Here is a 21456-nt window from a genome sequence, read left to right as displayed (position 1 = left end):
ATTTGACTCAATACCAAGCCTATGCTTATTGTCAAAAGTATGATCACTTGGGGTATCAAGTGAAATTTGTGACTGAATTGATGGCTTTATGGTAGGGAGAATGCAGCATGTTATTGTGGATGGAGAATCATCACCAGATGTGCCACAGGGAAGTGTGTTGTGACCCTTGCTGTTTCTGTTGTATATTAATGACTATGCAGACAATGTTAATAGTAACCTCAGACTTTTTGCAGATGTTGCATTTATCTGTAATTTAATACTGTCTCAAATAAGCTGTATAAATATTCAGTCAGATCTTGATAAGATTCAAAGTGGTGCAAAGACTGGTAACCTACTTTAAATGTTCAAAAATGTAAAATTGCACACTTCACAAAATAAAAAAATAAAAAAAATGTATTCTATGACTATAATATCAATGAGTCACTCTTGGAATTGGCCAACTCTCACAAATTCCTGGATGTAGCATTTGTAGGGATATGAAATGGAATGATCATATAGGTTCAGTCATGGGTAAAGCAAGTGATACACTTCCATTTATTGGCAGAATGCTGGGAAGTGCAATCAGTCTGCAAAGGAGATTTCTTACAAATCACTTGTGTAACCAGTGTGTGGGACACACTAAATAGGACTTACAGGGGAGGGGATATTGAATATATACAGAGAATTGCAGCACGTATGGTCACAAGTTTGTTTGATCTGTGGAAGAGTGTTGCAGAGATACTGAAGAAACTGCGCTGGCAGACACTTGAAGATGAATGTAAATATTACCAGAAGGTCTGCTAATGAAGTTTCAAGAACTGGCTTTAAATGATGACTCTCATAATATACTACTCGCATAAGCCCTAACATATCGCTCACATAGTGACTGTGAGGATAAGATTAGAATAATTACAGCATGCATAGAGGCATTCAGACAATCATTCTTCCACACTTTGTATGTGAGTGGAATGGAAAGAAACCCTAACTACTGTTACAGTGGGATTACCCTCTACCATAGTTTGCCCAGTATAGATGTGGATGTAGAGGTAGAATATGGGCTTTGTACTATGAATGGGAGAGGAGAATAACTAATTGAGTTCTACAGTAAATTTCAGGGAATACCTTATCAAGAATCACAAGAGCAGGCGGTATACTTGTAAAAGGCTGGGAGAAATGCGAAGATTTCAGTTAGATTTCATCATGGTCAGGCAGAGATGCTGAAATCAGGCACTGGATTGTAAGACATACCCAGGAGCGGATATAGATTCAGATTACAATTTAGTAGTGATGAAGAGCAGGTTGAAGTTTAAGAGGCTAGTCAGGAAGAGTCAGTGTGCAGACAAGTGGGATACGTAAGTACTAGGGGATGCAGAGATCTGCTTAAACTTCTCTGATGCTATAGGCACCGTGATAAGGAATAGCTCAGTAAGCAGATCAGTTGAAGAGGAATGGAGATCTCTAAAACATGTAATCTCAGGAGCTTGAAAGGAAAACATAGATACAAAGGAGGTAACTTCAAAGAATTCTTGGGTAACAGGGAAAATACTTTAGTTGATTGATGAAAGAAGGAAGTACAAAAACATTCAGGGAAATAAGAATATAGAAATACAAGTCACATAGGAATGAAATAAATAGGAAGTGCTCGGAAGCTACGGCAAAATGGCTACATGAAAAGGTGAAGAAATCAAAAAGGACAGATTCAGCATATGGAAAGTCAAAACAAACCTTCAATGAAATTAAAAGCAAGGATGGTAATATTAAGAGTGCAATGGGAGTCCACTGTTAAATGCAGATTGGAGTGCAGATAGGTACTTTGAAGGCCTCTGTGAGGAGGAAGACCTGCCAGACAACGTTATAGAAGAAGAAGCAGGAGTAGATATAGAAGAGATAGGGGATTCAGTATTAGATTCAGAATTTAAAAGAGCTTTGGCAGACTTAAGATCAAATTAGGCAGAGGGGATAGATAACATTCCATCAGAATTTCTAAATCATTGGGGGGGGGGGGGGGGGGAGTGGCAACAAGTGACTACTCATGTTGACGTGTAGAATGTATGAGTTTGCTGATATACCATCTGACTTTTGGAAAAGCATCATCCACACAATTCCGAAGATTGTAAGAGCTGGCAAGAATTATCACACAATCAGCTTAACAGCTAGTGTATCCACACTGTTGACAAGAGTAATATACAGAAGAATGGGAAAGAAAATTGAGGACCTGTTAGATTATGATCAGTTTGGCTTTAGGAAAGGTAAAGGCACCAGAGGGCAAATCTGATGTGGTTGATAATGGAAGCAAGACTAAAGAAGTATCAAGACACATTCATAGGGTTTGTCAACCTGCAATAAGCATTCGACAATGTCAAGTGGTACAAGATGTTCAGATTTATGAGAAAAATAGGGGTAAACTATAGGGAAAGTTGAGTAATACACAATATATATAAAAGCCAAAAGGGAACAATAAGAGTGAAAGACCAAGAACGAAGTGCTCAGATGAAAAAGGGTGTAACACAGTGATGCAGTCATTTGTCCCTACTGTTCAATCCATACATTCAAGAAGCAAGGATGGAAATCAAAGAAAGATTCAAGAGTGGAATTAAAATTCAGGAGTATCAATGATAAGATTCGCAGATACAAATTGCTATCCTCAGTGAAAGTGAAAAGAATTTTTGGGCTTGCTGAATAGAATAAACAGTGTAATGAGTACAGAATGTGGATTGAGAGTAGATTGAAGAACAATGAAAGTAATGAGAAGTAGCAGAAGTAAAAACAACAAGAAACTTAACATCAGAATTGGTGATCATGAAGTAGATGGAATTAAGGAATTGTGCTCTGTAGGCAGCCAAATAACCTGTGACAGTCAGAGCAAGTAAGACATAGAAAGCAGACTAGTGCTGGCAGAAAGGGTATTCCTGGACAAGAGAAGTGTACTAGTGTCAAACATGGACATTAATGTGAGGAAGAAGTTTCTGAGAATGTACATTTGGAGGAAAGCATTGTATGATAGTGAAACATGAACTGTGGGAAAACCAGAAAAGAAGATAATCAAAGCATTTGAGATGTGCTACAGAAGAATGTTGAAAATTAGGTGGACTGATAAGGTAATAAATGAGGAGGTCCTCGAGAGAATCAGTGAGGAAAGGAATACCAGAAGAACACTGACAAGAAGGAGAAACAGGATGGTAGGACATCCGTTAAGATATCGCACAGTAACTTACATTTCCCTAGAGGGAGCTGTCATCATCATCATCATCATTTAAGACTGGTTATGCCTTTCAGCGTTCAGTCTGGAGCATAGCCCCCCTTATACAGTTCCTCCATGATCCCCTATTCAGTGCTAACATTGGTGCCTCTTCTGATGTTAAACCTATTACTTCAAAATCATTCTTAACCGAATCCAGGTACCTTCTCCTCGGTCTGCCCTGACTCCTCCTACCCTCTACTGCTGAATCCATGAGTCTCTTGGGTAACCTTGCTTCTCCCATGCGTGTAACATGACCCCACCATCTAAGCCTGTTCGCCCTGACTGCTATATCTATAGAGTTCATTCCCAGTTTTTCTTTGATTTCCTCATTGTGGACAACCTCCTGCCATTGTTCCCATCTACTAGTACCTGCAATCATCCTAGTTACTTTCATATCCGTAACCTCAACCTTGTTGATAAGGTAACCTGAAACCACCCATCTTTCGCTCCCATACAACAAAGTTGGTCGAAAGATTGAACGGTGCACAGATAACTTAGTCTTGGTACTGACTTCCTTCTTGCAGAAGAGAGTAGATCGTAGCTGAGCACTCACTGCATTAGCTTTGCTACACCTCGCTTCCAGTTCTTTCACTATGTTGCCATCCTGTGAGAACATGCATCCTAAGTACTTGAAACCGTCCACCTGTTCTAACTTTGTTCCTCCTATTGGCACTCAATCCGTTTATATTTCTTTCCCACTGACATTACTTTCGTTTTGGAGATGCTAATCTTCATACCATAGTCCTTACATTTCTGATCTAGCTCTCAAATATTACTTTGCAAACTTTCAATCCAATCTGCCATCACAACTAAGTCATCCGCATATGCAAGACTGCTTATTTTGTGTTCACATATCTTAATCTCACCCAGCCAGTCTACTGTTTTCAACATATGATCCATAAATAATATGAGCAACAGTGGAGACAGGTTGCAGCCTTGTCTTACCCCTGAAACTACTCTGAACCATGAACTCAATTTACTGTCAACTCTAACTGCTGCCTGGCTATCCATGTAAAGACCTTTAATTGCTTGCAAAAGTTTGCCTCCTATTCCATAATCTTGTAGAACAGACAATAACTTCCTCCTAGGAACCCGGTCATATGCCTTTTCTAGATCTATAAAGCATTGATACAATTCCCTGTTCCACTCATAACACTTCTCCATTATTTGCCGTAAGCTAAAGATCTGGTCCTGACAACCTCTAAGAGGCCTAAACCCACACTGATTTTCATCCAATTGGTCCTCAACTAATACTCGCACTTTCCTTTCTACAATACCTGAGAAGATTTTACCCACAATGCTGATTAAAGAGATACCTCTGTAGTTGTTACATTCTTTTCTGTTTCCATGTTTAAAGATTGGTGTGATTACTGCTTTTGTCCAGTCTGATGGAACCTGTCCCAACTCCCAGGCCATTTCAATTATCCTGTGTAGCTATTTAAGACCTGACATTCCACTGTATTTGATGAGTTCCGACTTAATTTCATCCACCCCAGCCGCTTTATTGCACTGTAATCTATTGACCATTTTTTCCACTTCCTCAAATGTGATCCTATTTCCATCATCATTCCTATCCCATTCTACCTCGAAATCTGAAACATTACTGATCACATTTTCACCTACATTGAGCAACTCTTCAAAATATTCCCTCCATCTGTCCAAGGCATCCACAGGATTCACCAGCAGTTTTCCTGACCTGTCCAAAATATTGTCATTTCCTTCTTACCTCCCTTTCGAAGACTGCTAATTACACTCCAGAATGGTTTTCCAGCAGCTTGACCCATAGTCTCCAACCTGTTTCCAAAGTCTTCCCACGATTTCTTCTTGGATGCTGCAATTATCTGTTTGGCTTTGTTTCTTTCTTCAACATAACTTTCTCTGTCTACCTGGGTTCTGGTATGTAGCCATTTTTGATACGCCTTCATTTTCCTTTTACAGGCTGCCTTGACTGTATCATTCCACCAAGCTGTTTGCTTCATCCTACTTTTACACACTACTGTTCCAAGACATTCTTTAGCCACTTCTAGTACTGTGTCCCTGTACCTTGTCCATTCGTTTTCCAATGACTGTAATTGAATACATTCAACTAACTGGTACCTTTCTGAGATCGCTGTTATGTACTTGTGCCTGATTTCCTTATCCTGAAGTTTCTCCACTCTTATCCTCCTACATATGGACCTGATCTCCTGCACTTTCGGCCTCACAATCCCAATGTCACTGCAGATTAAATAATGATCAGTGCCATCAAAGAATCCCCTGAATACACGTGTGTCCCTCACAGCCTTCCTGAATTCCTGATCTGTTATTATATAGTCAATGACAGATCTGGTTCCCCTGCCTTCCCAAGTATACCGGTGAATGTTCTTATGTTTAAAAAAGGAGTTTGTGATTACTAAGCCCATACTGGCACAGAAATCCAAGAGTTGTTTCCCGTTCCTGTTGGCCTCCATATCCTCTCCAAATTTACCCATAACCTTTTCATACCCTTCTGTTTGATTTCCAATCCTGGCATTAAAATCACCCATGAGCAGAACACTGTCCTTGTCCTTTACTCTAACAACTACATCACTGAGTGCCTCATAAAAACTATCCATCTTATCTTGATCTGTCCCTTCACAATGCGAACATACTGACACAATCCTAATTTTCTTGCTAGACACTGTCAAATCTATCCATATCAGTCGTTCGTTTACATACCTTATTGCAACTACGCTGGGTTCCATTTCTTTCCTGATGTAAAGCCCTACACCCCATTGTGCTATTCCTGCTTTGACTCCTGACAGGTAGACCTTGTATTCTCCCACTTCCTCTTCTTTCTCACCCCTTACCCGAATGTCACTAACAGCTAAAACGTCCAGCCCCATCTTACTTGCAGCCTCTGCCAGCTCTACCTTCTTCCCAGAGTAGCCCCCATTGATATTAATAGCTCCCCATCTCATTACCATTTGTTTGCCAAGTCGTATCTTAGGAGTCCCTGGTTTGTCAGTTAGAGGTGGGACTCCGTCACCTCCAAAGGTCCGAGGCATTTTGCTCTGATTGTTGCCAGCATCATATTTAAAGTACCAGGGAAGCAGGTTGCTAGCCTTACTTGCCCCAAGTCCCATTGGGTTTTACCCCTAACGGCTGAGGGACTAACCGGTGGATTTGGTAGTCTTTGCCGCATGAGCACAAAGGTGACCACGACTCAGAATATGTCCGAGATGCCCAGCCTTATTCCAAAGTAACTGGTATCCCGACTGTCGGGACCACTTACTTGGCCACTCATACGTTGCCCGTGGTTCGTGAACTAGGACATGACTACAGGAACCCACACCATGAACCATGAGGGAGCTGTAGAGAGTAAAAACTGTAGAAGAAAACAGAGTTTGGAATACAGCTAGCAAATAATAGAGGATATAGGCTGCAAGTGCTATTCTGAGAGGAAGAGGTTGGCACAGGAGAGAAATTCATGGCAGGGCAGATCAAACCAGTCAGGAGATTGATGACACAAAAATTTCAGGCTGAAGTGGACTGATACTTGTTTGGGATGTAATCATGTTTTTTCACTTGTACAGTTTTCTGTTTAAGATACAGAGTAGTTTGTGATTCCGTATTTCCTTACCATACCTTTTCTATTTCTCCTCTCCCCCCCCCCCCCCCCCCAACCCACACCCCTCACCCGTGCCGCCTCCCACTCCAGCAAAGTAGCAAATTGTGAATTTCAGTTGCTGGGTCTTTCAATTTTTTGAGAAACCTTTCATTCTCATCGTATCTCTTAACATAGATAACTGTGTGTGCCCCAGTAAATAGGATAATGGGGTGCTTCTTCTGTGTGACACTGTGGAAACATGAAACTCATGCAAAATATGTAAATGTTCTGTACATTTTGTAAAATAAAATTATGTTCACATTTCATTTTTCTGTGTGTAAAATCACAATGTTATACGAGGGCTATCCACAAAGTACATTACGTTTTGGAATTAAAAATAAATAAAGTATTGGAAATTTTTTTAATTATATACAGATGAAAGCCACACTCAAATACTACTTTTCTACGTAGTTGCCATTTAAATTAAGGCACTTATCATAGCGATGGATGAGCTTGGAAATTCCTTTGTCGTAAAATTTGGCCGCCTGCGCCTTCAACACACGTGGTTACCTCTTTTGAGGACAAAAGGTGTCATTTTTGTGGATTTCCTGGAAAGAGGCACTACAATAAACTCTCAAAGGTATTGCCAAACTCTGCACAACCTCAGAAGAGCAATACAAAACAAGTGCAGGGGAAAGTTGGGCTCAAAGATCTTGCTGATTCATGACAACGCCCAGACCCACACGGCAAATGCCACTCGTGAAGTTCTCGAATCTTTTAAGTGGGAGTTGTTTCCTCATCTGCCGTACAGTCCCGACCTGGCACCGAGCGACTTCCACTTATTCCCAGCAATGGGTTGGCTATGCAGCGTTTTGATGACGACGCGCAGCTTCAAGAAGAGGTAACCACGTGATTGAAGGCGCAGGCAGCTGAATTTTACGACGAAGAAATTTCCAAGCTCGTCCATCGCTACGATAAGTGTCGTGCCTTAATTTAAATGGCAACTATGTAGAAAAGTAGTATTTAAATGTGACTTTCATCTGTATATAATAAAAATTTTTTCCAATACTTTATTTATTTTTTAATTCCAAAACGTAATGTACTTTGTGGATAGCCCTCGTATCTGCCGTTGATTGGAAAAGAGAAAATGTAATCATTTATGACTGCACAATGAGGTGAGAAAGTCAGAAATGAAAGTTGTGACACATGTATCTAAATAGGATGATAATTTTTTCAGCTTCCTCAATAAAATATCAAAACTGAATAATGATCCAAATATACATGGTATCATAGTCCAGATGCCATTGGATTCCGATAATCCTATTGACTCACACCGTGTAACTGATGCCTGTCTCTCCTGACAAGGATGTTGATGGGTAAGCCAAGATTTTTCATATTTAATATTCACTTTAGAGCCATTCAGGATGTTTTAAAAATATGAATACATATATAGCACTGAAGACTTGATAAATATTATAAATTTCGGTGAAAAACCTTTAAGGAGATTTGCAATGATATTGCTACTAAATGGTAAAAAATTTTCCTTGAGTGCCAAAATAATTTTATTTTTTGTATGATGAAGCATTTTAGGATAACAGTATCATTAGATCTGTGGCATAAAAGATAGGATATAAAACAAGACATTATAAGGAGTACATTTCAGCAACTTTGTAACAGTAGAAAACTACAGAGTGTCTTGTCACTTTCTGCTCCATAACACTGTCAGTGCCTAACTGCCATGATGCTGTCAGTGAAAATAGTGCAGTGCCATCAGCATAATAATTATATGACAAATGTGTATTAAAAGCAAAATAAAATATATGTTTGTTTGGATGGCTGTCTTCTGTAGCTGCTGTTATAATCAGTATTGTTATTATTATTATTAAGATGGAAAAACAAATAACAATGAAAAGTTTATAGAAAAAAATTGTTAATTAACGGATCAAATTTTCACCAACAAAGCAGTGCTCCAAAGCTGGAATTCAAACATAGCATGGCAGCACATATCAAAATTACAATGACTGATTATCTCAATTATTTGCAGTTTAACGGCAGTGACTGGTGATATCAGTGTTATAAGAGTAACTTGCTGCTAGGCCATAAATGTCACTGGTTCCTGTTAATAATAGTATTTGTTCTTGCACCCTTCATGAGAAGCTGCCCACTGATGGTGTTATGTAATAGTAAGTGACAAGGCACACTGCAATGATTCTGATAGGTACATCCTCTGCTGCAATGTATTCCTTTTAATATCTCATCCTGTACCCAATGTTTTATGCCACAGATCTGATGATACGGGCTAAGGATGAGAGGGAGAGGGAGAGGGGGTGAGGGGGGGGGGGGGAGGGGTGAATGTATCATGTGATCAGAAATAAAATTATTTTGACAGTCAAGACACATGTTTTACCATTTAGTGACTACATTAATGACTCATAATCCACTTATTTGGGCAGATGTATGATAAAACTGGTTATCTAGCTACTGGAATCCGAGGGAACTAAAAATGAAACCAGCAAAAATTTATTTATTGTTCAGAAGTGTGTAGAAAACAATGTTTTTGTGCAATGAGTATAGTAAAATATGGATCTTGGCCAGCCCCATATTATTTCAGTTTACGTTACTCTTTGGATATACCTGATATCATGCCAAAACTAAATTCTACAGAGTCAATTTTTTCAATGTTTCTTTGTTAACCTGTAAGAAAGTGATTGTGAAAGGTGAAAAAAAGACATGCTTTACTGGCTTGGAGACCCTATCTGGGGTCTTTGTACTTGACATCACTTTAGCAACTTGCATGTTTTTGTAAAGAGGATGAGATGTAATAATTAGTACAACACAGTCCATGAGATCTGGGCAGGAGCAGAACCCAGGTCCTTGTGATCTAGAGGCAGTGATGCTAACCACTAGACCACGAGCTGGGGACAGCTGTGATAATTAATGTACAACATGAGCAGTGTGTGTTCCAACACACTTCCCTGTAATATACCTGAAGCGACTTCTACTCTTGTCAGTTACTCTCAATCCAAGGTAAAGTGCTCTACCAAGAAATGCTAATGTCAGTCAAATTTCATTTGGTACCCCATGTGGTCATAGTTTTGTAATAAATGGTGATTTGATTCTGAATCAGAAGCTTTTCAAGTGACAAGAAATACTGCATCTAACCTGGCTGCTTTGATCCATGGTTTTCAGGAATTCATGTGAGGAAAGCATGAGCTGGGTTTAGCATGACCAAAATTTTCAGAATCAATGCTGGTTAGCATGACAGAGGTTGCTCTGTTCAAGATACCTTATTGTGTAAGATACCTTATTGTGTTTAAGCACAGAATATGTTTTAAGATTCTACAACAGATGGAGGTTAATGATATTTGATGTTTTGTTTATCACTTCTGTTACCATTCTTGTAGACAGGTGTGACTTGTGCTTTCTCCCAACTATTAGTCCATAGTTTTCTGTTGCTTGAGGGGACTGACAGAAAATTATGGTTAAAAGAGATGCTAACTCAACTGCACATTCTGTATAAAATCTGATAGGGACTTCATTGGGCCCTGGGGCCTTGTTCAATCCTAGTGATTTCAGTGTTTGCTTAACACCACTGACACTAATACTTTACCATTCATCTTTGCAGGTATGTGAGAATTAAAAATTGGGGGGAGGGGGGGGCTACTTCTGTACATTCCTTAATAAAGGAACATTTGAAGACAGCTTCAGCATATCTGCTTTTGCTTTGCTACCCACAGTTCCTGTGCTGTTCATGAGGGTCTGGACACTAACTTTGGTGCTGCTGATAGCCTTTGTGCATGATCAGAATTTCTTTGGGTTCTGTGAGAAATCTCTCAATTTGATCCTGCTGTGGTAGTCATTCAAAACTACACACATTGCCATTCTTACAGCCAAACACTTTTCATTTAGTATCGATTTCTCTAGCACTATATTTTATCTTCCTCCTATTATGCAGCAGTCTCTCTTTCTTTAGGAGTTTCTTTATGGAGACTGAGTATCATGGATGATCCTTCCCATTGTGAACTGTTTTACTAGATAATTATTTATTCAGTGCTTGGTCAACTATGTTTGGAAGTTGAGCCACAGTTGCTCTGCTTCTGATTTGTGGAAATATAGTGGCTGCTTTGCTTTAGTGATTGTTCTTGAATCTTGTTTTTAATGGTAAATCCGAATAATGTTGCACTAGTACAAATGCCTTGCTTGGGGTTTTCTATCAATGTAATGTAGACAAAAAGCACAAGACTATCAGTGAGGACTCAAGATAAAATCATGCTCCAGAGTGGTGGGGATGCAGTATTAATAATAACTACCTCTGCTGATAAAAAATAGTAGGAACTAGTGTGTGTTTTCATAAGTTTGGTGATATTAGAAATGTGCCAAGGAGTATGTGAACTTCGTTCCTTCAGCATAAAAGAGGAGATATTTTGACACTGAAAGATTGTTGTTTGGAATTAGGCAGTCAACTCTTTGTGTGCTCTGTCTCTTTTGTCACTCAGATGAGTTGCAGAGTAATGAAAAATCACAGGAGGACTCAATGTTTAGTCCTATTCTGATAGATTGAATTGACATGCTGAAAGAATGTCTCTACTTCATGAGGAACAAAAATAGTTTCAGTTGATATTTATGTTAAAAAAATGTCCAAGGGTATCACTTTTTGTAGTGATACAATGTTATACTGTTCACATGTTTTCAATATTTTAGAGTGGTCACTGCCTGTGCGATGGGATATTTACCAAAAGAAATGAAGTATTTATTTTCTTACAGGTTGAACACAGTTAATGAAGGAAAAGTAGCAGTTGGTGATCTGACAGGTTTCCTGCCATGCACTCCAAATGGTGTCATGGAATTAATAAAAAGGTATGTAGTCGTTTTAAGGTGCACTTGAAATACCAAGTGAAAAGAGTAAAAATAAGGTCATTGGACTAGAGTAAGAAATAGAAGTAGTAATGTATAATCAGTAGTAACTGTACTGAGGAATGTGGAGAAATTCTACTATCTGACTTGTGGTCCTGATGGCACTGTAAGCTATAGGTTGATCATAAACGGAATTAGAAGTTGCTGCTGTGTTGGAGACTGAATACCACCATCTCCTAAATGAAGGTGTTGGCTACTACATCACACAAAAAAATTAGTACCCCAAGGAGACATCACTGTTAATACTGTTAAACACTATTAATAGTGTTAAACACTATTTCTGGCCTTGATGATTGTCTGAATGCAGTGATGAAGGGAGTTCCCAAGTTTCTTCAGGTATGGCCTATTCAACTGAAACCACTTGTTGATGATTAGATCCCATAGAGCTTCTGATGTTCTTGACAGATCCAGACGTTTTCTGTGGGATTAAGATCAGGTGATATACCTGGCTAGTCAAGGTGTGACAGGATGGCTGAGAAGTCATCAAACCCAGAACGTAAGTGTGCTGCCCTATGAACATGGATGTTGTCATCTTGGAAAATGGGAGTGCCCTCAGCATACTCATCCTGGAGATGTACGAGGGTGGTTCAGAAAGTAACCTCCGGTTGGTCACAGTGCGGGTTGTGGGGGGGAGTAGCGACGCCATCTGTGCGTTCACGCACTCAACAGGTCAGTCGGCATCAAGCCGTGGTCGAGTGAACGTCGTACCTGCGCTAGTTTAGTTTTTGTGGCAGTTTGAAATGTGTGCTGCAATAGAAAACCCCGCCAAATGTGAAGTGCGTGCTGTCATAAGGTTTTTTACAGCCAAAGGATATTCTGCAGCAGCTATTCATTGTGAGCTTTGTGCCGTGTACGTACCAAGAGTTATGAGTGAAGGAGTTGTCCGTGAATGGGTACGTTTATTTAAAAGTGGACGAGAAAACGTTCATGATGAAGAGAGGAGTGGTAGACCATCATTGGTGACTGACCAACTCGTTCAGACAGTTGATGCAAAAGTTCGTGAAAATCGACGTTTCTCAATGTCGGAGTTGTCTACTGGTTTTCCACAGATTTCTAAGACTCTCTTGTACGAGATAGTGACAGCAAGATTGGGTTACCGTAAGTTCTGTGCACGATGGGTGCCCAAAATTCTTACCGACCACCACAAAACTCAAAGAATGGCCTCTGCATTAGACTTTCTGTCACGTTATGAGGACGAAGGAGAACCATTGTTAAACAGAATCGTGACCGGTGACAAAACCTGGATTAAGTACGTGAACCCTGAGACAAAAAAACTATCAAAGATGTGGGCACATTCAAATTTGCCTACCAAACCAAGAAAACCCTCGCAAGATTTTTCTGCCAGAAAACTGATGGCAACGGTGTTTTGGGATGCCAAAGGGGTGTTGTTGGTTGAATTCATGGAACGTGGTACGACCATTAATCAAGACGTGTACTGTGAAACAATAAAAAAGTTACGACGGGCTATACAGAACAAACGCCGTGGTATGCTGACTTCCGGTATCGTTTTTTTGCACGATAACGCCCGTCCTCACTCTGCTCGCAGAACAACGGCCCTTCTTGAGTCCTTCAAGTGGGACGTTATCAACCATCCACCTTACAGCCCAGACCTGGCGCCAAGTGATTATCACCTCTTCATGCATTTGAAGAAATGGCTCGGGTCACAGCGGTTTGATGACGACGAAGAGCTCAAAGATACGGTCACAGGCTGGCTCCAGGCACAAGCGGGTGATTTTTATGCAGAAGGAATTTCAAAGCTTGTGAAGAGATACGATAAGTGCCTCAATCACTATGGAGACTGTGTAGAAAAATAGTGCAAAGATGTAGTTGTAAGATGTATATATTAAAATATTTTTATTTAACTTGGTGTATTTTTTTAAATCAACCGGAGGTTACTTTCTGAACAGCCCTCGTAGATGAGTGGGTAACACTTGGTCACCTGGGGGGGGGGGGAACCATCCTGGTCCATGTTCAGTGTAACCTAATTGAGGTGGTGCAAGTCACGGCACAAAAAACATCAGAACATCACAAAACAACCTCTGGCCTGAACTAACCCTTCAGTTGCTAGAGATTAAAGCCATTATTGGGCTATTGATGCACAGGACATAATGCGCCAAGGAAAAAGGCAAAACTGCAACTTATTGGACCACACTACTTGCTTCCAGTTAGCTATCATCCAGTTTCTGTGTTGTATGGCTCATTGAATATGAGAATCTTTATGTACAATGTGATCAATGGCCTTTTGCAGGTTAATCAATTCCAGATGTTCACTGCGTTCAGTTCTCTTCACAATGTTCACTGAGAAATTGTCCCTGCTGGGTAGGATATTTTTATGACCATTGTTCTTATGCTGTGTTACATTGCTACGAGTGATCAACATTCCTCATAAACTTGTTGGGCAGTGTACATTGATTTTTATTTTTTATTATTTCTTTTATTTTACACGTTTAGTCCCCTAGGACCAAATTGAGGAGAAAAATCTCCAAGGTCATGGAACGAGTCGCTACATGAAATCACAACATAAAGGTAATAGCAGATAAAATAAAATGTTTAGGAGCCCAAAAAAAAAAAAAAGACAAGCCATAAGTTTATGTAAACACAACCATGTGTGACCTATGAGGAAACTCTTCAGTTTCAACTTGAAAGCATATGGATGACTGCTAAGATTTTTGAATTCTTGTGATAGGTTACTGAAAATGGATGCAGCATTATACTGCATGCCTTTCTGCACAAAAGTCAAGGAAGTGTGATCCAAATGCAGATTGGATATCTGCCTAGTATTAACTGACTGAAAGTTGCTAATTCTTGGAAATAAGCTGATATTGTTAAGAAGAAATGACAGTAAAGAATATGTATATTGAGGGGCCATTGTCAGAATAGCCAGACTAATGAACAGGGTTGGACAAGAGTTTTGCAAACTTACACCACTTATTGCCTGAACTGCCCATTTCTGAGCCAAAAATATCCTTTGAGAATGGGAAGAGTTACTCCAAAGTAAAGTACCAAACATAATAAGTGAATGAAAATAAGCAAAGTAGACCACTTTTCATATCGAACACTCACTCACTTCAGATACTGTTTGAATAGTAAAAATGGCAGCATTAAGGCTGAACAAGATCCTGAATGTGGTCTTTCCACGACGGTTTACTACCTATCTGAACACTTAGAAATTTGAACTCCTCAGTTTCACTAATCATATGCCCATTCTGTGAAATTAAAAGTAAGGTTTTGTTAAATTGTGTGTCATAAACTGTAAAAACTGAGTCTTACTGTGATTTAGCGTTAGTTTATTTTCTACAAACCATGAACTTATGTCTTGAATTGCACTATTTGGAACAGTCCCAACATTGCACACAGCATACTTTATTATCAAGCTAGTGTTGTCAGCAAAAAGAAATATTTTAGAATCATCTGTAATACTAGATGGCATATTATTGATATAAATAAGGAACAGGAGTGGCCCCAGCACTTGATCCCTGGGTCATCCTCCATTTAACTATGCCCCACTCAGACCGCACATCATAATCATTCTCAGAACAGTGGAGAATGATCGTTTGCTGTCTGCTTTTAAAGAAGATGTGAACCAATTATGAGCTACTCCCCATATTCCATAATGGTCCAACTTCTGGAGCAAATTTTGTGATAAACACTATCAAATGCCTTAGTTAAGTCAAAGGAGATGCATAGTATTCAAAACCTTTTGTTTAATCCATCCATTACCTACAAGAGAAAAGAGAATATATCATTTTCATTTGTCAAACCATTTCTAAAGCCGACAGTACATTTGATAGCAATTTATGTGAAATAAAATGATCATTTATACTTACATACACAGCTTCTCCAATAACTTTAGCAAATACTGCTGGCATAGAAATAGGTCTAAAATTGTCTACATTATCCCTTTCTCCCTTTTTATAAAATGGCTTTACTACTGAATACTTTAATCATTCAGGAAACCCACTATTCTTACAGAAAAAAATACAAATCTGGCTGAGTATAGGGCTAATATGTGCAGCACAGTACTTTAATATTCTGCTAGGTACTCCATCATATCCATGAGAGTCCTTAGTCTTCAGTGATTTATTTAGTGACTTAATCTCCAACTTCTTAGTATCACAGTGGCTTATTTCAGACATCAGTCTCGGAAAGGCATTTTTCAAAAGAGTTATATAATTCCCTGTAGAAACTGTGATACACCACCAGATCAGGTGACTTCATTCACGGGATGAACATGGGCACATCCAGACATGATAGCTTCTTTCTGCCATTCTGTCACATCTCCATTTTGATGAATCTTGCTGTGTTGATGCCATACAACTGACTGGCACTTATACAGCCCTTCTCTGCCGTGACTTGTGTCAGGGCTGGAGTATCACATGATCACATGATCACATGATCACATGGTACTGCTGTACCCTATCTACAGGGGTAAAAAGTGATCAGCGCGCTCTTTTAAGGGGAAGACTGTGTTTTGTTTGGCAAACTTATTTTGTTAGGGCTACAATGTTGGACATTGTATTGGCTTTGGAACAATCGCAAGACTGCAGTATGTTTGATGATGGCAAACTCATATAAGTTCTGAGACTTTCATCAGCTACCATGTACAAGTTTCACAATAAATACTGTGATCTGAATAAAAACTTTCATTAAAGAGTCATGGAAATATTCAACAGTGTGAAGATAGTAGCGTTACTAACTTGGATTGTGATAGGAGAGGGGTCACACTGTAATAGATAACTCAGTGCTTGATTGCAACCTTTGAGCAACTGTACCATCCATTATCAACAAGTTTCAGAGGCAATGATTGTGCTCCTTCTTGCAATTTAATATAAAATATCAAAGATGTAAGGATGGGCATTGAAATACTGCATCATTTCTCACTGTATATTGGGAGCACTTCAGCAACCTGTATGTTGTACTGACCAGCTTCCATGTGACCGATGTCAAAGCAGGAAGCCTAAACTCACATAGGAAAACTACTGAGAATCTAATCCTTGATGAGCATATTGGGATTTTTAACTTCTCGAAAGGGATCCAAATGTATCAAGAAGTAACGGTCAATAGCCCATCTACGTAATACTGACAAAAGACTATTCACATTATTAATAAACTATTTGTCGGACTGTCTTTTTGCTTTGGACTGTGTCCCTCTCCTGTAGCAAATTTCACCAAAACAGTGAGGTAATTAGTAGTCGACAGGCAGTTTACAACAAACCTTTTCCTGTGCTCTGCCGGAAAACATCATATGTAAAGTGTGACACTTCAGTTATTAACGGTTGCCTTCAAAGTAGAATCCATTTGTGACCACATACAACGGCATTCATTCCTTCTGCTCCTCAAAACATTTTTGCATGTTGGCTTCTACAAGCCTGCACTGCTGATCCAATGTTTTTGCCTTCTGACAGAGGGCAAGAACATGTTTCTAGCCAATTAGTCATCTACTACCATCTTCTTTGTCAATTGTAATGAAACTCATTACAGCATGACACAATTCAAGCTGTAAAAGAAGTTTCACACAAGTACACCATGACAAACAGTTTCTTACTACAGAGTGACAAAAATTGAATTCCCACTCATGATGTTTCACATCAACATTTACCCTGCAGCCCTGGTCTAGCTTCTGGTGCTGTTTCCCATTACTAGTGTGTGTGAGTGAGAGTGTGCCGAGTGTAGTGTTACCCCGCACGTGTGTTTAAATAAACTGCCAACTGTATTAGTGGAGGCTGGTCACTAGATGCCACTTGTGGGAAGCTTGCACACGGCTTGGTCAGTACCGCTGTATCTATTGGCGACTTGCGTCTACATACACACGGAGCAGTGCTGACTCACCGTCACCATGTACTTTTAGTTTGTACCATTCACATCTGCTGTTCTGAGTATCACTTATGTTGCACCTTCTGTATGATTCTTTTTCCTTGTCACATGTGGAGTCATGAGAGGCTTATTTCTGTTATTGTTCAGAGGTTTATGAATAAATCCATGTTTGTGTTACTTGGATCAGTTCCATGTATTACTTCGCTACTACATGATTAGCAACAAGTTTGGAACGGTTTCCGCATGTGCAGTTTTTAAGTGCAGTTTCATCAGGTTTAGTCATTATGGATGCCGTGCTACCAGCCCTGACCACTTTGTCAGCTTCCGTAAACAGACAGGATACTGCTACATTGGTCTATCCACCTACTTTTCACTCATATGATGATTCAGACTGTAACGTTCCCTGGCAGCACACACACTATTAATAAAATGAAATGACATTTAATTGTACTATATACGCCGCTATGAAGCAAATCGTATGTACTGTAATTATTTAACAAAAAAAAAATTATTTAATTTTGTATAAAGGACATTCGTTATTATTGTAATATTTTCTGTAATAATATTCTCGATGTATTTATGATTGTAATATTTCTATACTCATAATATAATTATGAAATATGTTAATATCTGCGATAAAAAGAAATGTAAAATACAGCCACAGAGGAAAATAATGTTGTAGGATTACAAAGAGATGTTAATGGTCAGCAATAATATAAATAGCATCACATGGTGTGCGTTCTTTGTCGTCTTCCTCGAGAGCTGAGAGAGAGAGGAACCTGTGACGTAGCATTTTATGAATGAGTAGACTTCTCTTGTCTGTATCTGTCTTTAGCCGCCATTAGAGGAGAAATTACAAAGTAATTTAAGTTTAATTATTGTTGTGGTCTAAATACATTATAATTTATGAAAATTGTGTATTACTAATGTAAATTAGCTTGCCCAGGTCGTCTATAATATTTCTTTAAAGAATTTTCAGCATTTTTAGCGATTATTGTTGGTGTTGCTGGGCTGTGCCGCGACCAAACGATTTGCAGCGGCGGCACATTTAAAAAATTGTTCCGCTAAAAAAAAATTAACCAAACCCGTAAATCGGGAGCAGATAAAATTAGCAGTGAATTACGAAATATTTTTATTTTACAGCGATCCTGAGGCTGATGGAATTTATTACTGGTTTTACATTTGTGCATTCATAGGCGGATAATTAACGTTGAAGTTGTTAATCTGTTGGTTCTTTCAATTTCTAAAGCAAATAACTTAAACGTATAGTGAAGTGTGTTTTGTCAATGATAATTAAACGTTCAGGTCGGCTTGGCAATATTTAACCATTTTATGCTAACAGAGACAGTCTTGTGCTCCATAGCTAACGCTGGGAAAGAATTCAGTAAATATTTAAAAAAAAAAAAAAAAAAAAAAAAAAAAAACCACTGCATTTAGAAAATGTGTGCCAAGGCCGAAATACGTAAAAAAAATTTAATTTATACAATTTTCAAATAAATGTTATTAATCAGTTAGTATGAATTTATCAGCATGAGAGGGTTGCTAAGATTCACGTAATTTTAAATGAGCTTAATTCTGCCTAAATGAATTTTTATTACCACACGTAAATAAGGGGTTCTACAACAAAGTTCGTACTGAAAGAGCAAATAACAAAAGTATTTAAAGCAATATTTCTTCCCCATATTTTCATTTCCATTCATATATTTTTTTACATTATTATATATATATATATATATATATATATATATATATATATATATATATAATTTCATCAAAAGACTCAGACAGAATTTTTTGGCTTTTGGTGTTACAGACTCAAATTTGTGCAAAGCCTTATTCCTATCACGGATTCCACCTAAGGTGTATCAATTACTACGTTAGCTTGCCTCTTTGCAAGAACTGGCAGTTCTTAGTTTTCATCACATGTGCAGTTTTTGTCCAACTACCATTGCGAACAAATGCGTGTCATAGTGGCACAAGTTGAATTTTACCGATAGTGCAAGAAACCAAACCAGTCACGTAGTGCCTGGGCAGCCAAACTTCACAGCCTTCGCCATAAGTGTCAATTCATTACTGATGCCCTTAATTACAGTTATGAAGACTATGATGTGCAATGCAGTTATCTGTCTAGTTCCAGACAAGGAAGTGCACCATATGGTTTTACTTTGTGAAAACCCCTTTTGGTAGAAGTTTTGCAAATAGCACAATTTTTTGGAGCTTCCCAGACAGCAGGTGACCAAATTCAAGCATGGAGTGGTGTGACAGCAGTGTCACAAGGTGTGCCCGCTAGGACAGCAGATAGCTTGCACAAGGAACTGACAGTGGTGGCAATAAACATGCGGGCCCAGACTGAGGCAGGCCCAAGCAGCCGTGACTGGCCTTTTCACTTTAGTTGGTGAGCCTTTTAGAGAAAATCCATGCACATGACTGTTGTCCTCTCTCTGGGGCATACAGAGCCATAATTTGTCATTATTTATGATATTTAACATCAGTTTCAAAGAAAATTGGAAGTTGTCATCATATATTGGTGGTATTGCAGTAGCTGATATTGTTGCTCCAAGTTAACACTGGAAAAATTTACTACTTATTATTGTTACAATGTATAGATCTTTAATGGTTTTAAATATTGATACCTTCAAAAAGGAAGAATTTCTGCCATGCAAACATATTAATGTAATTTTCTCACAGCAATGACAATATTATGAAAAGATTGCTACTTACCATGTAGCAGATATGTTGAATTGCAGAGAGGCACAGCAAAAAAGACTGTTAAGAAGTAAGCTTATGGCCAAAAGGCTGTCTTCTGAATTAGACAACATATACTCACATATTCATGTATCTATTCCACACGTGACCACTGTCTCTGGCTGCTAAGGCAGTGGTCACGTGTGTGTGAGATGTGTTTGAGTGACTGTGTGTCTGTATGTTGTCTAATTCGGAAGAAAGCTTACTTGTTTAGCAATTTTTTTTTTTATTGTACCTGTCTGTGACTCAACATCTTCACTATAGGGTGGGTAGTAATCTATTTTTTTCACAACATTGTCACTATCTCATCCTGGATTTTCATTTGTCTGAATTTTTTTCTTACAGAATTGTGACATGGAAAGTGGTGTAGATGTGCTGTTATGCTTATAATTTAGTATCAGACTTATTTCTTTATTTGAATTGCTCAAGCCGGCCGCAGTGACCGAGCAGTTCTAGGCGCTTCAGTCCGGAACCACGCGGCTCCTGCGGTTGCAGGTTCGAATCCTGCCTTGGGCATGGATGTGTGTGATGTCCTTAGGTTAGTTAGGTTTAAGTAGTTCTAAGTCTAGGGGACTGATAACCTCAGATGTTAAGTCCCATACAAACATACTCCAGTTAAACAAACATGTGACTGCACTGTGGTAATTTGATTGTCAGATGATGACGACAATGATGATGACGACGATGATGATGAAGATGAAGTGTATTTAGTTGCATAATATAATTTGGCTTCAGATTCAACTTTTGCAGACCATAAATTATAGCAAGTTTGCGTATACAGGGTGAACATTAATAAAACCAACAAACTGCAGGAACAGATTTCTGACTGGAACTGGAGGAAAAAAGGTCCTATGAACATGAGTCTGGAAATGCATTGTTGTCACAGTAGATTGCACTGAAGAATGAATGTTTCTCTGACCATGTGCTGTCTTTGTAGTCCGCAGATGATGATTATGCAGATTGATGATGCCAGTTCTGGTAAAAGTTGCTTCATTGGTAAAGAGGACTGATTACAGAAATCCCACAATTGTGATGTTCTAGTGCAAAACCATGAACAAAATCATTCCCATAGAGCAAAATCTGCTGCCGATAACCCTTGGACCCATTTCAGGTGATTGTGATAGTAGCAGTTGTCATGCAGGACACACACAATTGTTCTTTGGCTTACACTATGTTGGCAGGCCACTTGCCTGGA

The 21456-nt window shown here is 38.9% G+C and overlaps 1 protein-coding gene across 1 annotated transcript in view; it reads left to right on the top strand.

Moving 5' to 3' along the window:
• The window catches only part of LOC124794632 (C-1-tetrahydrofolate synthase, cytoplasmic), a 148792-nt gene that overhangs the window by 46167 nt on the left and 81169 nt on the right, over window positions 1–21456 (top strand). Inside the window, 3 exon segments of the mRNA XM_047258139.1 lie at window positions 8026–8137; window positions 8139–8164; window positions 11553–11645. Coding sequence (XP_047114095.1) covers window positions 8026–8137; window positions 8139–8164; window positions 11553–11645 — 231 coding nt within the window.

This window comes from Schistocerca piceifrons, chromosome 4 (genome assembly GCF_021461385.2).
Source record: "Schistocerca piceifrons isolate TAMUIC-IGC-003096 chromosome 4, iqSchPice1.1, whole genome shotgun sequence".
NCBI lineage: Eukaryota > Metazoa > Arthropoda > Insecta > Orthoptera > Acrididae > Schistocerca > Schistocerca piceifrons.
The sequence above is the reverse complement of the archived record's forward strand: the minus strand, read 5'-3'. Positions and strand labels throughout refer to the sequence as shown.